Source organism: Juglans regia, chromosome 8 (genome assembly GCF_001411555.2).
Source record: "Juglans regia cultivar Chandler chromosome 8, Walnut 2.0, whole genome shotgun sequence".
Classification (NCBI taxonomy): Eukaryota; Viridiplantae; Streptophyta; class Magnoliopsida; order Fagales; family Juglandaceae; genus Juglans; species Juglans regia.
Window position 1 is genome coordinate 17,192,948 of NC_049908.1, and position 16,592 is coordinate 17,209,539.

At 35.2% G+C, this 16,592-nt stretch overlaps 1 protein-coding gene across 2 annotated transcripts; it reads left to right on the plus strand.

The window, feature by feature from the left end:
• Positions 1-1,763: 1,763 nt before the first annotated feature.
• Positions 1,764-16,177, plus strand: LOC108981555. 2 transcript variants are annotated; one of them, XM_018952772.2, is made up of 9 exons: positions 1,764-1,900; positions 6,411-6,471; positions 7,435-7,478; positions 8,226-11,507; positions 11,681-12,214; positions 12,341-13,078; positions 14,170-14,655; positions 14,752-15,623; positions 15,953-16,177. In XM_018952772.2, exons 4-8 carry the CDS (start codon positions 8,712-8,714, stop codon positions 15,592-15,594), a joined length of 5,397 nt encoding a protein of 1,798 aa, XP_018808317.1. In that variant the 5' UTR covers positions 1,764-1,900; positions 6,411-6,471; positions 7,435-7,478; positions 8,226-8,711; the 3' UTR covers positions 15,595-15,623; positions 15,953-16,177. The 2 variants fall into 2 exon arrangements, with proteins under 2 accessions (XP_018808317.1, XP_018808318.1); XM_018952773.2 differs by lacking the exon at positions 6,411-6,471.
• The last annotated feature ends 415 nt before the right edge of the window (positions 16,178-16,592 follow it).

Here is a 16,592-nt window from a genome sequence, read left to right on the forward strand (position 1 = left end):
GCTTGGGAAGTTCAACCATTTGTTACATCTCCTAGTCATCGAAATATGCAAGCACAAGGGCGGAACTAGAAGAGGCTTGGGAACAGCTTGGCTCCACAAAATTTTACTTGTTTGATGGGTTTCATTGAGTTTAGGTGAGCTTGAGGCAAATAGGAAAGTCAAAGTTGCCTTCAACTAATGAAAAGAAAAAATGGTTTGGAGATGTGAATTCAAGGTTGCTGCCACTACTTGAGCGTACAGGCAATTTGAGGCAAATTAGATCGTATTAAGCCAAGTTAATCCTTTAAACAACAATACTATAAACATTTTTAGTATATATATAAGTCTTGTGTAACCTATTTGAGAAAAAAAAACACATATGTGACTTACATGAAAAAACTCACTTTTTATATAGAGGCCCCCCCATATAAGATTTCCATATTGCATGACTGTATCTAAAATTGACTAGCTAGATGTGTCTTACCTTTCTTTTAAAAAACAATTGCACAAAATTTGCATTTCTAGAAATCATTTTCAATCCTTGAATAGGTTTAGAGTGAATATGTGAGAAATCTTATTTAGCATTACAAGAACGTACTACAAGAAAAATGGATATTTGTGACCATTGTTTTGCAATTAAAACAGACTTATCTTAGTTGAAAATAATCATTTCGTTAGAAATAATTGATCGCAAAATGTCATTTTGCTTATAGTGACGCTTATCAACGAGATATATTTGATCCATATTATTGAGATACAAAATACCCCATTGAGATATATTTTAAAAAGTCGCTTTAAAAAAGTTGTATGCCTTATGCCAAAAAATAAAAAGTAGTAAGTGGTCCGTCTATCCCTTACCTTTTCTTTCCAAAGTTCCTTTGTAAGAGCATTAGTACGATTGGCTTTCTTTTTTTCTTTTTTTCTTTTCTTTTCTTTAATCGCATTTGCAATTTTAAATAAGAATACGATTAAGTAATAAATTATTTATGATTAAGTGAAAGAAAGTCAAGATAAAGATCAGTACAACTACTAACGTTGTTTATTGACTTTATAGCAATTTCTTTTACAAAAATAAACATATATATATATAGAGTAATTGTATCACTATCCTAACTTTTTCTCCTATATTTTTTTAGGAATTTTCAAACTGATCATTTTTCTTATGAATATGCTTTCATTAAATTAAAAAAATTTAGCTAAATTCGAAAAGAAAAATATAAAGAAGAATTTAAAAAATTTAGCTAAATTCAAAAAGCCCAATGTGAATAAGATATTTGTGATTATTTCTTAGATATTGTTCACAACAACAACGATAGGTTCCACCGACACCAACCGAGTCATGTAACGTCGTGCATGCAGAATTATCTGAGTGCTTAAGCTTGAAGCTGCCTAGCTGCACTTTTTAGAGCATGTTCGTTCGCCCTTGGTAATGGAACAATAAGAGGCATCTAGATCATTAGCTTTGTGCATAAGCTTTAAGAGCTCTGGCTTCACATTTTTTAGAGCATCATGTTCAGTCTCATCAAGTCTCACACAACTAATTGGTAGTGGTCTAGTGGATCAATCATGGCTAGGCATCGAGAATTAGCTTAGGGCTTAAGCATTAAGATCAGCAACTGGCACTTTTTAGAGCATATTCGGTTGCATTACAAGATTAATGTAGCTTTCTGATCTATACGCTTCTTATCTGACGGGTGGTGTCTCCTCTTACGTCTTACTTTCTCTGATTGGTTATAAGTACTCCCACTAATAACCATTTCCCTCCATCATTCACTCCAATTCACACCACATAAAAGTCAATCATGATATTAATGTTTCAATGCAGAAAAGCTGATCATGTTGGCTTTCATACATATAACTGATTCCACTAGTGACAATCTTCTTTGCTTTGCAATCTTGATGCGGAGGACCTAAAAGAGAGGTACGTAGTTCCTTCTTAGTAATCTTTTTTAGTACCCAGCTTGTAAATATCTTACCAGCTCATGTTTACAAGGCATGACTGGAGGACCTGATGAAGATCCTAATCTTCACGTCACGTCTTATCTAGACAGCGTTTAGCCTCGAACTCCAATTTTGGAGCTCTAATACCAATTGTTGTGGTATAAAGCACCAGAGTCACCACACCCACACACAACGATATTGAGACAGACAATGAAACAAATTCGAAAATGCTGGAATCAAGCACACACGACATATAGAGTTTAACGTGGTTCGGCAATGTGCTTGCGTCCACAGAGCTACAGGGAATTTTATTTCATAAGAGATTACAATCATATAGTGAGTTACAACAGTATCTCTCTACTCACACAATCTAAACTCTCTCTCTCTAGGGATTTTTCTCTCTCACAAGATGCTGTCGCACATTTGCCTCTATTTGTTATCTCTAAAACTGCTGAAACTCATATACAAGAAATCAAAACATTACATATTTATAGAAAATGGCGCTGGAAACGCTAAAACTGCAAATTTGGATTCTTTACTAGAGTGGCGTTTCAAGCGCCTCAAGTGAACAAGCAATCAAACATTGGTTCGAGAGGTCTGTCGAGTACTGCCCGAGCGAACATTAGGGTTAGTGCTTTGCTTGAGTCTATTGTCTTGCAAAACTTGAGTGAACAATCTGTCTAACCTTTGCTCTATCCCATTGTCAAGTGTACCTTGAGCGAACTCACGGATTGAGTGTCGCTGGAGCCAAAGTCGAGTGATAGTTGAACTAGCTCTCTGTTTGCACCTTTTCTACTCTCAAACTAGACTCCACATGCAACCCAACATGACCCACGCAATAAAGAAATCATTAAGAATATAATATGAATAATTAAATTTTTATTTTTTCATTAGTTTAAACTTTTAGAATAAAAAATAAATTCACAAAATGATAAATTGTGAAAGATATTTTATTATAAAATAAATTTAACGATCGTTAATATGTAAATTTACTTTTATAATATCTAACACTTTTTGTATATATTGCAACTGTCATTAGTCTTTGAAAATTATATCATAAGCAACGACTTTTTTTAACAAATACTAATCATGTTGGGACAGGAGGGAGAGAGAACATATCTTTTTTTAACAAGGTCGTGCATAAAACAGAAGCAAATTATAACATCCAGTGGAGTAGCTAAAATTATTACAGACTTAGTAGGGTGGGTCTTTTCCATTGTGGAAATCTAGAAGGCAAGGTGGTATAGAAATAAGGGGAGTGCTTCCATATAGACAATTGGAAGCCACCCACTACGCAATGGAATGCGTGTATCGATTGTGATCTCGATGTATTTTCCTAATGTTTCAACTCCCAAAAGATTGTAACAGGATTCTTGTGTCTCTGGCTATAGGTTCTATGATCCGGTCTGCATTTTTTTCAAGTTTCTCAACCGCACCTATTGCTACTTGGGAGTCCCAATAGTGATTTTTCTAATTTGCTGAGCCTTTGCTTCCTTAATGCATGTGTACATTGCAGTGGCCTCACCTTGATTTGGATTTTGACTTATAATGAAGTTGGCTATAACAAAAAGCAGAGATCCATCCTTTCATTTGCATTCTACTACAGTAGTACTTTATGTGCTTCTCATAGCTACATCAAAAAGTTACCAAATAATTGCCCTTTGGAATAGCTTTCCAATTCAAAGGGTTTTCAGCTCCTTATCGCCCCCAAGCATTATAATGTTCTTTGAAATTCTTTAAGGACACTGTGATACCTCCATATGATAAGGATAAGGGTAAGTGGTGTAGGAGAGTCCACATTGCTTGGGAATGAAAAGTTATTGCTCTTTATAAGATTCCAATGGAGCTCCAATTGTATCATTTACTAGTTCTTTTGGAGTATAGGTCATGTGGTTTGGACTTTCTATTGGGCGTTACAGTTGATATCAGAGACAGACTTGAGATTCTGCATACTATAATAAGGAGTTTGATGAAATTTAAGGTAGATTTGTTCATAATTTTGGTCGAAAGCCAGGTTTGAGGTTCTGCAGACTATAACATATTAGGTTTTGGATATCTGTCGGTTTAGGAAGTAATTTTGTATTTGATGTACAAAAATTTGAGGACTAGGAGATGATCATGGGGATATAAATCAGGCTTGAGGTTATGCAGACTATAATATATGAGGTTTTGGGTTATTGGAGACTTTAGGAAATAATTTTTAGATTTGATGTTTAGAATTGTGCAGACTACAAGGAATAATCTTGTTGGTATTTAAGGTTTTAGAATCTACAAGTTTTAGGCATGATGTCATATGAAATTTGAGGTGTTGGATTTTGTAGATTTTATGAGCTAATTTCTTGAAGTTTGAGGTTTTAATTTTTGTAGACTCATTTGGTAGACCTTACATAATGATTTTGATAAGGTTAAAGGTTTAGATTTTAGAGATATTTTTTGTTAATACATTGTGTGTACAACTATTTGCATATGCTTATATGAACTCTATATTTTGAAACTTTTATTAAAAATCCAAGTTTTCAGTATGCCACATCGTCGTCGATTATGAAACATTTTGGATCTAAACGCGACTAATAATGAAGTAGAAGCAAATCCGAGTGTTGTTGAAGTACTTCGATCAGTGGCGCAACATTTAATAGAGGATCTTTTGAGATTTGTTGAAGTACTTTGAGATTCTGCTGATTTTATGGATTGAGTTTTTTTTTTTTTTTTCTAAAATCTGAGGTTTAGAGATGCAACATATTTTTTAAAAGTAATTTTGATGAGATTTAAGGTTGTAAAATTTTCAGGGCTCCAGGATATGATTTTTTATGATACGTGAGGTTTTAGCACTTGTGGACCTATGGAATATGTCCCATGAAATCTGAGGTTTTAGATATTGCATATTTTTAAAGGAAAATATTTTTATGATATTTGAGATTTCACAGTAGGCCTATTATGTGGACTATAGGAAATGATTTTGAAAGTGTACATAAGTCTAATTGAACGGTAGAATTGAAATTCTGCAGACTTTAAAACATATGATGTTTAAAGTTTATATTTCGGATTGACTTCCGAGAATGGATTTTGGTTAGGAATTTGAGGTTTAGATTTGTGAAATTGATCTGTTAGAGGCTACAAACATGTTGTTAGAACTTGTGAATTTAGATCTAGTGATTTTAAAATGTATGGACTGGTTAAATATGAAGGTTAGTTCTTTTCAAGTGTACTTGTTTGAGATACAATGTGTTTAGGACTACAAATTGTTAGAGTGCACAACAGAATCGTGGTGATATGATAGTTTGAGAGTTTATTTTACTATTTGTATGAGGTTATTATAATATGTGGAGGATTTGAGATTTATTGTTAGGTTTTGCGTTAATGAGGTTTATATTTTAGACTTGATTTGGACCTTTCAAAGTGTATGATAAGCAATGCAATGTGAGTGAACATGTATGTTTAGGGGAAATATGGGAGGCGTCGGGCTTCAATATTGAAGGATTAGAATTTTTGAATATTATATTCGATAGTATGATCGAAGATTGGCATAGGCATGGAATGGTTGTGACGGATAAATATGTTAGGTTAAAAATATTTTTATGGGCTGAGAAGATTTTTGGACAAGTTGGATTATATTTAGAGGTTGCGTCGAGGTTCAAAACTCAAGAAAAAAATCCATTTATTATTTTTTTATTCACTACTAGACGTGAGCCCAAATTTTTGAAATGGGTCAAAAAGCCCAAGTCCGTATGATCTCATGCCAGACTCCTTTACTCGCACGGTTTCCATCATGTCCGTTTCCACTCCATAGTCCATACACGTCACTTTTTCTACTACTTTCACGGTAACCATTCGTATAATGGTTATATACTTGATAAGCAATTGTGCATCAGTTTTACAAACTAGGGCTGTCTTCACCACGTTCACCACACATGCACGTCTCTCCCTCTCATTTTCTTTAGGGTTTCCAATCAACTATATATGTAAATATGTAGATGTTCGTCACAGCATGTAGAAAACTACCATAGCACTCCGCCGCTGCTGTCTCTTCAAAACCGAGCACTTCATTTTTCCTACCGTGAACTGCGGTTGTTCCGCCACCACCCCCACAATTATTTAAGTGATTTAAATTGTTATTAAGAAAAGATTTCTTTCAAACTTATTTTCAGAAGTAAATGATAATTGTGTGATTTTATTTTTTAAACACTTTAGATATGATCTAGTTTATTCTTATTAACTAAATTTTGTTGTTTAATTTAGAATATCTTGATATAATTATATCATCTAGTATTAAACTTTATAGTTTGATTTCAATTGTAAATAAGTTAGAATTTAATATCTTAATCGGAGAAAGTAAGTGGATATTGATAGATTTGGAAAATGATGGTATGTTAGGGTTATGAGAATTTTAAGTATTTAGGAATTAAAATAGGTTAATGTTTAGCATTTCATGTTCAAATATCGAAATATGTGTTCAATTGGAAATTTACGAAAATTACATGATTATTTTATAGGCGACGAGTAATTTTTGTTCGGCTTTATTGAGGAAAATTGCTGAAAAACTAAGAAGTCCAGGTAAGCGGGATTCCTATGCTAGATTTCCATAAAAAGAAATTAACTGAAATTGGTTTGTAAAAATGTGCATGTTGTTTTAAAAAAAAAAAAGGTGAAAAATAACCTCAATATATATTTTGCATTCACTCATGAAATATATATGAAAGGGAAAAGAAATGCTTTTGACATAAATAATGTAGACATGAACAATATTTGACATATTTCATAAATGTGCAAAAGAGCGAATATGATATCTAGGAATTTTTGTACATGTGATATGAAAATGATTTGTATATTTTTTTGATCATATGAAAATGATATGAATATGTTCAGCAAATGGTTTGATATGATATGCATATGAAAAACCTTTTGCATGACTTATTTGTTTTTACTTTGATTCTGATTTGGGTTCTAATATGATGATATACGGGTTCACGTGACATGGTTGGTACCAATATGATATGATATGATATGAGTGCACCTACTTTAGAAATATAGTGGTCTTTTATGTGTTCTTTTCTGTATGCACACTCGGGACTCTGAAAATGAATAAGAGAAAGTTTCACAATATGATAATGTCTGGTTTGGCCACCGAGAATAGCACAACCCTACCACGGGGTTAAATATGATAATGTCTGGTTTGGCCACTGATATGATATGATACGATATGATATGATAAGAATAAGATATTCAGTTATGTTATGCCAAATTTTTTTTTAATATGAATAAAGCGTTTTTTATTATGAAAATGGTTTTTGAATATGAAAATGTTCTTTGAATATGAACAATTGGTTTTTGAGTATGAAAAGATTGAAAAGTCATTCTGATTTTCTGATGACACATTTTTTAGATCTACATATAAAAATGAAATGTTTTGTTCTGCATACCAAACTTTCTGAAAAGGCTCATGTTTATATACTAGTATATGTTCTCTACTTACTGAGTTGTTGATAACTCACCCATTTTCTCCACAATATTTTTCAGATATTTTGGATACTTCAGCGGAAGTTTAAGAATAGGAAGCATGGGTAAGGTTATCTGAGCATAGTGTATTAAATAGAAAAAGTGTACTTGTTGCTATAGAATTTTATTTAGTACTTTTGTTTTACTCTGTCAACTTGGTATTTTGGAAGGTTGACGTTAATTTTGAGATTTTGTGGTGTTTAGATTAATCATATTGGAGTAGTTGATTGAAACAGTGAGTTGTATGTGTCATTGAAAACTTTAGAGTCTATGACTATATGGTTGAGATTTGATTTTGAGTGACAATGAGTAATTTTCCGACCCTGGGCGTTTCAGACACCATCAACAAATTTTCTTAAGTTTGGATTGATGGAATCATGCACAATTTTATTTCTCGAAACCATATACTGTCCATGGCAATAATAGCAAAAAGTTGAAACTGGTGCTCTTCAAGTGAGGGCATGTCGATGGAATTTGAAGGGGTTAATAAGCACTTTAACCAAGTAATAATCTCAAGAGCTACAAAACAGGAACCGTCCAAGGACCCAGGAGATTCTCATAGAATTCAAGAGAAAGGACCCTTTTGAAACAAATGAGTGGGACTTTGTAGGAATAATAAAGTCATGACCTTGTTTTCGTTGGCCTCCTCCGTAATCCTTAGCTTTCAAATTATTTTCTCGTACGAGTTTCAGAGTTGTATTATCAATTGATTGTTTATTTTCTTGGAGCATATTTCATTATATATATCGAGTTCTAGTGTTTATAATTTTGCCACCAGCTTGATTTCTAAATTACACACTTTGAATCTACAGAGCTACTCTGGATTGAAGGGGATGACGAAGAATTGATGGAGTATTAATGTGAAAGTCAAGCTCTCTACCGTGTTCTAGTATTGGTGTATATGATCAAGTGCGGAACCTGGTTCATTCTTATCTTGTCCTCTTACTTTCCTGAGTCATTCTTCATACTCCATGCATGGTCATTCGCCATCTGAATTTATTACAAGACTCCCCAAGACAGAGCTGTCTTGTTTTCATATTCTTTCTTAGTTCCGTCTGTCCTTTGCCTAATTTGCTTTTAAACCTCATTCTAGAGAACTATTCCATCAAATCCATCAATATTCCAAAGAGAGCTAGCTAGGTGGTCTCTTCTTCTTTGTTTTGTGTTTTTGTTTTTTGTCCTTTCTGTTGCATTCTAGTGCGCTACTTGCACAAAAATCTGTAAGAAAGGATTTGTTTTTTGTTTACTAAAAGAAGGCGTCAACAGTAAGAAAAGAATTACAAAAGAGAAAAAAAAGAATGGATATTGTTGTACAAATTGTAGCAAAAATGGCCGAGCACACGGTAGCACCAATTGGACAGTGGCTAGGTTATTCGTTTCGCTACATCAGCAACGTTGCCAAGATGAAGGATCGGGAAGATAAGTTGCGGCGTGTTAGAGATAGCGTGCAACATTCCATTGACGCTGCTGTCAGAAACGGTGAAGAAATTGAATATGACGTTAAAAAGTGGTTGACGGAGGTAGATGACATTACAGAACTGGCAAAGAAAGTTCATGAAGGCGAAGAAGAAGCGAAGATGAGGTGCTCTATAGAGGTGTGCCTGAGTTTGAAGCTAAGACATCAGCTAAGTCGGGAGGCCAAAAAGATAGTGAAACTTGTAGGCAAAGCCTTGGAAAATGGAAAATTTGACAGAATTTCATACCGTCCTGCTCCACAAGGGATAGTGACTAGGAGAAACATGAATTGCATGGAGTTTGTGTCAAGAGCGCCAACTGTGAAGGGACTTAAGGAGGCACTCGGGGATGCTAATATCAACGTGATTGGCTTATGGGGGATGCCTGGTGCGGGAAAGACTACATTGATGAGAGAAGTTGCCAGGCAAGTCAAGGAAGAAGATAAGCTATTCGATGAGGTGGCTCTGGCAGATGTCACGCAAAGCCGAGACTTGATACGAATTCAAGGAGAAATTGCAGACATGCTAGATCTCAAGCTTGATATGGAGACAAAACGCGGAAGAGCGATTCGTCTACGGGAGAGGTTAACAACAAAGGAAAAAAGGATACTAGTTATCCTAGATGATATATGGGAGAAACTTGATTTGGAAGAAATAGGAATTGATCCTTGTAAGGGATGCAAAGTAGTGCTGGTATCAAGACAACGCAATTTATTATCTGAAATGGGCATCCAGAAGAATTTTGAAATTGAAGTGTTACCCGAAAAAGAAGCATGGGAATTATTTGAGAAGATGGCGGCTGATTCTGTTAAAAACCCCAATTTACGACCTATAGCAATTGAGGTAGCTAAAGAGTGTGGAGGTTTGCCTATTGCACTTGCAACAGTTTCTAAGGCATTAAATAATAAGGATTTATGTGAATGGAAGGATGCCTTACAGCAACTACGGCGCCCTGCTCCCGAACTTCCCATAGGAATGCAGTCAACTATATACTCTTGTATAGAGTTGAGTTATAAGCATCTTGCAAGTGAGGAGATTAAAAATTTATTTTTGCACTGTGCTGAAATGGAGTTCGGCATTTACCATCAGGACTTGTTGAAATATTGTTATGGTTTGGGTCTATTTCATGGAATTAACACATTGGAAGATGCGAGAAATAGACTATATGGACAATTGCATAACTTGAAAGACTCTTGTCTGTTACAAGATTGTCCTCGCAAATCTGATCATTGCCATATGCACGACATTGTTCGATATGTTGCTAAGTCTATTGCTTCAAAGGATTATTATATGCTTTTCATGAGAGAAGATGGAGGGCTCAAAGAACGGCCAGATATGGATGCACTAAAAATATGCAAGGCATTTTCTATTCGTGGTAGAGATATTGATCAACTTCCAAATGAACTGGAATGTCCAAAATTAAGATTTCTTTTAGTGGATGGCAAAGGTCGTTCTTTACAAATCCCAGACACTTTCTTTCAAGGGATGAAAAAGCTCAAAGTTTTGGATTTGACGGCAATGAAACTTTCATCACTTCCTTCGTCACTTCTTCTTCTTAGAAACCTACAAACATTGTGTCTTGATCACTGTGAGTTGGGAGACATATCTGGGATTGGAGAGCTTAAGAATTTAGTAGTTCTTAGTCTTCTACATTCTGACATTTCAACATTGCCCAGAGAAATAGGGTCGTTGGTTCATTTGCGGTTGTTGGATCTGACCGATTGTTCCAAACTTGAAGTGATTCCACCTAATGTCCTACCTAGCTTGGTGGAATTAGAAGAATTGTATATGGGAAATAGCTTTGTTCAATGGGAGGCTGAAGGACTCATCACTGAAAGATCAAACAATGCTAACCTTGCTGAGCTTAAGTATATGTTACGTTTGACTACTTTGGAGATACATATTCGAGATGCTTGCATGCTGCCGAAATATCTGCGGTTTGGAAAATTAGAGAGATACAACATATTGGTAGGAGACGTCTGGGACTGGTCTGATAAGCATGAATGCTCAAGAACATTAAAACTCAAGCTGAAGACAAGCTTTCAATCAGAGGTTGGAATTACAATGTTGTTGAATAGAACAGAATGTCTTTATTTAGATGAGTTAAAGGGTGTTAAGAGTGTTCTACATGAATTAGATCAAGAAGGTTTCCAGCAACTGAAGCACCTTCATATACAAAATAATGATGAGATCAAATATATCATTATTAGCTCTCCGATGCATATCTCAACCATTTCCTTTCCAGCCTTGGAGATATTCCATCTAAAAAATATGACTGGTTTGGAAGATATTTTTCATGGCCAACTTCATTCGACATCCTTTCGTAACTTGAGAGCTGTAAAAGTGGAAAATTGTGAAAAACTCAAATTTGTCTTCCCATCATCCGTAGCAAGGGGCCTTTCACAACTCCAAGAATTGCGCATAAGAGAATGCAGCATCATGGGTGCAATAGTCGTGAAAGAAGGCGGCGAAGTAGAAGACACAGATATGATATTTTTCCCTCAACTGCGTCTCTTGGCACTAGAGCATCTTCCAAAGCTTATGACCTTCTTAAGAACAAAAAATTCATTCGGACCTGAAGTTGGAGAAATCGTTTCAGAGGGCACACTTGATTTTGACATGCCAATTCTACACGAACAGGTATGGTAATGTTTATTTTCCAAAGTAATAATTCCACACTCACAGCATGTGTCAAAGAATAAAGGTACGAACTGCAATCCATTTTAATTTGGTCATTTTCTGAAGGCTCTAATGGATGAACCTAAAGGAAAAAATAAAGTTTTGACGGTGAAAAAAATTAAATGTTGTTGCAGGTTGTGTTCCCCAACTTGGAAATATTGGAACTATCATCAGTAGACTTGGAAGAGACAAAGCACAACCAACATCGGGCAAGGTTGTCTTGCAGACTAACAACCATGGAAGCAATGTCGAGGTTTCAGAATTTGTCAATCTTGGAGGTGCAGGGCTCTTGTAATATCAAATATCTATTGTCATTCTCTACAGCGAGATTTATGGTGCATCTCAAACATCTTCACATATATGAATGTAAGGCTATGGAAGAGGTATTAGTCATAGAAGATATTGCAGCTGCCGGTGAAATTACGAAGGAGGTATTCCCTCAACTAGAATGCCTGGAGCTAATAGATCTTCCGAGCCTCAAAAGATTCTGCGTAGGATGTAACATCCAATTTCCATCCTTGGAGAACATGTGCATAGAGCATTGCCCTAACTTAGTGACATTTATATTCAATCCTACTAGTTCAAGCGCAACAACCAGCCAGGAGATCATTCATACAAATGCAGAGGAGAGGCCTCCAACTGTTATGCAACCTCTCTTCAATGTAGAGGTAACATCTGGCTCCTTTCTGTTGATAAATATTGTTTCAAATCCTGGCTACCTATTAGATCCTCCATTATGTGAGATATTATGGTCAGGCATATTATATCATTGATACATGGGATTAACGTTGTAGGTTGCATTCCCTTGTTTGAAGAGATTGAAAATCTGTCGCATGGATTACCTAAAACTCATATGGCAGAACCAATTTGTGGAAAACGCCTTTGGCAATCTACAAATAATAATAGTTGAACTTTGTGAGAATCTTGTGAGCATCTTTCAATCTGATATACTGGCAAGATTCCAGAGTGTAGAGAAACTTTCCATAGCTGATTGCACCTCACTACAGCAAGTATTTGATCTGCAAGAGCTAAATGTTAATGAAAATCAAGCTGTAACAACCATACAGCTGAAAGTGTTGGTGTTGGCTCGTCTTCCACAAATGAAGCATGTATGGAGTAAAGACCCCAAAGCAGTTTTCAACTTTAAAAATCTAAAACAAATAGAGGCTGATGGATGTGAGAATTTGAGAAGTTTCTTTCCAGCCTCTGTTGCTAGAAGTCTCATGCAATTGGAGCATCTTGCGATTATAGATTGTGGGGTGGAGGAAATTGTTGAAGGTGAAGTGAGAGAAGATGAAATAGAATGGTTTGTGTTCCCTCATGTAACTCTCCTAACTCTTAAGAGGCTAGCAAGACTCAAGTGGTTTTACCCAGGAGTGCATACTTTAGAATGTCCAATGCTGAAAGAGATGTGGGTGGAAGGATGCCAAAAAGTTGACATATTTGCTTATGGACTTCTGAGCTTTCAAGAAACACTTCGAGAGAGCCAGCATGAGATCTCCACTCAGCAACCCCTTTTCTTGGTTCATGAGGTAAAAAAATGCTTATTTAATCTCTCGTAATTAAGGTAGAAGTCTTGGAACTAATATTGTTTCTAAACCTAACTAGTTGTAATAGTTAAAGTTATTGAATTTGTGAATGGATATATGTTTCCATTACATATAGCAAGAAAAGGTTACTCATAAATTTTGAAAATAATAAAGCGCCACAAAATTGAGCAAATTAAATTTACCTGCATCAAACTTGATAATTAATTATAATGTCATATTTTATTATAAGCATGCAACTTCAAATATAACTATGAAAGAAACTTATAAGCCAAATTTGTAATCCTGACATCCCCTAGATCTATCTAGTGTTATTCTAATTCTTGGTCATATTGAAACCTTATAAACAGCAAGAACTTCTCATCCATAAGCAATGTGGGATCTCATACACCTACCATTATCCTTATCATTTGGGAGTATCACAATCTCCTCCCTTAAATTCTCAACCTTCTCATTGGGTCTGTTTGTTGTAAGTGGTATGACTCAAGTCCCACATTTTTGGCTTAGATAAACTCTGACACTATTTATAACGCTCCAATAGAAGGCCTGGCCTATATTCCAATTGTATTATTGACTAGTCTTTTTGTAGTATAGGCCATATAATTTGGGCCTTCTATTAGAGCATTACAGATCTAATATGAGAGACATAAGTATAGTTGGGTTTCTTAGGAAACTTGAGGAACAGGGAGGAAAACAACAGAGGAAATGCTTGTAGATAGATAGAGCTTTGTGAATACTCCAAACCTGTCTTAGTTTTCGGGTGGGTTTTTCCAAATAGATTTTCAGCCAACAGAGATAAGAATGCTTGAACACTCTATAATTTGGGGGGTGTTTGCTTGAATACTGATCAAATCATCAAGAAACGGTGTGGAAAAAAGAGTTCGCTTGATGTAAAACTTAACTGAATTATAAAAAAATAATTCAGTTTCTGTTTGGCATTTTATTTCGGATTCCAACACTTCAGTTTCTTGTTTATTTTGATGTCATGGCTAAAAGAGATCAAAATTAATCAAATAGATGCTTTGGTGTATGGGAATATATAATAGGTTAACACATTAATTGGGATGAATTCATAGGTAGCATTCCCAAGCTTGGAGAAATTAGTTATTTCACATATGGATAACTTGATAACCATATGGCACGACCAAGTCGCAGCGGATTCCTTTTGCAACTTTCAAAATCTACGTCAAATTAATGCCGAGGGATGTAAGAGCTTGAAAAGTTTCTTTCCAACAGTCTCAATGGCTACAAGTCTCATGCAATTGGAGGATCTTCGGATAGTCAATTGTAGGATTGAGGAAATTGTCGCAAGGGGAGGAGAAGAAGCAACACCAAGGTTTGTGTTCCCTAATCTAACATCTTTGGAACTCGGGATATTGCCAAAACTCAAGTGGATTTTCCCCGGGGCTCATAATTTAGAATGGCCAGTGTTGAAAACATTGAAAGCGTGGGGATGTGACCAAGTTAGCATATTTGCTTCTAAATTCTCGAGATTTCAAGAAACAAGTCAACAATGTCTTCTTGAGAGTTCCATTCAACATCCTCTTTTCTTGGTTGAAGAGGTAAGATGCCAATCATTAACTCTTTGAAATAGCTCCCGTAATGCACAGTTCTCTAGAAAATTGGATGCTAACTTTGTTTTTTTTTTTTTTTTACAGGGTACATTCCCGAAATTGGAAGCTTTGAAATCGGACCTTCAACACACCATTTGGTATGCCCAGTTTTTCGTAGAATCCTTCTGCAAGTTAAAAGTTCTAGAGGTGAAATGCAACGATGATACATCAGTTCTTTCTCTATCTAATTTACTAAAAAGATTACAGAATTTGGAGAAACTTGTTGTGAGCTGTAATTCCTGGCAAGAAATAATCTCGTATGAAGATTTTATTGGCCCAGAAAAGCAGACTAGGATACTCCCACGACTAAAAGAACTTAGGGTGTCTGAAGCACCAATGCTGACACATTTGTGGAAAGAAGATGTCCAAGAATCTCTAGTTTTTGATAAAGTACTGGAAATTCTAGCAGTATCAGAATGTCACAAATTGAGAAGTTTAGTGCCATCCTCAGCATATTTCCACAATTTGACAGATCTTGAGATATTGAGTTGTAATGGATTGATCAATTTAATAACATACACAACAGCCAAAAGCTTGGTGCAGCTCAGAAAAATGAGTGTAAGTTCTTGCGAAGGAATAACAGAAATTGTGGCAAGGGGGGATGATCAAGCCAAAGTGGTGATTACATTCAGCAAATTGACTTGCTTAAAGTTTGATTGCTTACCAAACTTCACAAGCTTTTGCTCGGGAAGTTATTCTATTAAGTTCCCATATTTGGAGGAAGTAATTGTGGGAGAATGCCCTGTGATGAAAACTTTCTGTCACGGAGTCCTAAGCACTCCAAAGCTCAAAGGTGTACAAGCAAAAAGAGGAGAGGAATCACATACCCGTTGGAAGCTTGACCTGAATACCACCATACATTCGCTTTGGGAAAACAAGCCAGTCTGATAGCCAGCATGCAGTCTATTTGAAGAAAGGCAAGTATATTATTTAACACGTTTCATATTTTCAGCACCACTAATTTGATTTCTAATTCATAATCAAATATTTTAATATTTTGAATTTGGACACTTTTTAGTAAATTAAGCAGCAAATGTAGATTTGTATCTTTCCCCAACTTTTGAGGAAATCAACGAAATTAATAATTACATGGAGGATTTCAATACTTGGGGGCATGGGATCCGGTGCACCTATATAGCAGTCCTCTTATTTTTCTAAATAGATATTATTTAAAAGATTAATTATTCTTGAATATTAAGAAATATATATAATTGTTGACTTTTTTTATTTTTTAATTTTATTGCAGAAAGGTTAGAGCATGAATATGACATTTGGAGTTCTGGGTGAAATTCTTTCGAATGTGCAAACTTTGTATCAATTTATTTTGTAATATTCTCTTGTGCAATTATTTTGCCTCTGTTTCGAAGATGAACATATTATATATTTCCTTTTTTTTTTTATATATATATCTCGAACTGGAGGTAACCAGGCTTTGTATTTCATTAGAATGAAAGTTTTTGTTTGTAACTTCACCCCCAACCTCCGCCCCTGTGTACGTGCACTTGTTTTTTAAGTTGGACTTGTTTGATGGGTTTCTGAGTTTAGGTGAGCTTGAGTCAAAGTGGCGAAAATAAAAAATTGTTTGGAAATGTGATTTCGGGGTTGCTGCAACTGCTCTATTGTGCATTTTCATGGATTTAACACGCTTATAATTTTTTACAACTTTTTTTTTATGAACTCAAAAGTTTCAAAATCAATTGCAAGAAACTTTAGGATATAATTGGCGCTTATGGGTTTTAAATGGCTTCTAAGAACAATAAAAACTTGGAAAATATGAAATGTTCTAAAATATTCTCAAACTATATATTAATTATCTATCAAAATCATGAGACTTTGCTTACATAAGTATGTATAGACTTTCGTGATAAATGAATATTCTCACACGT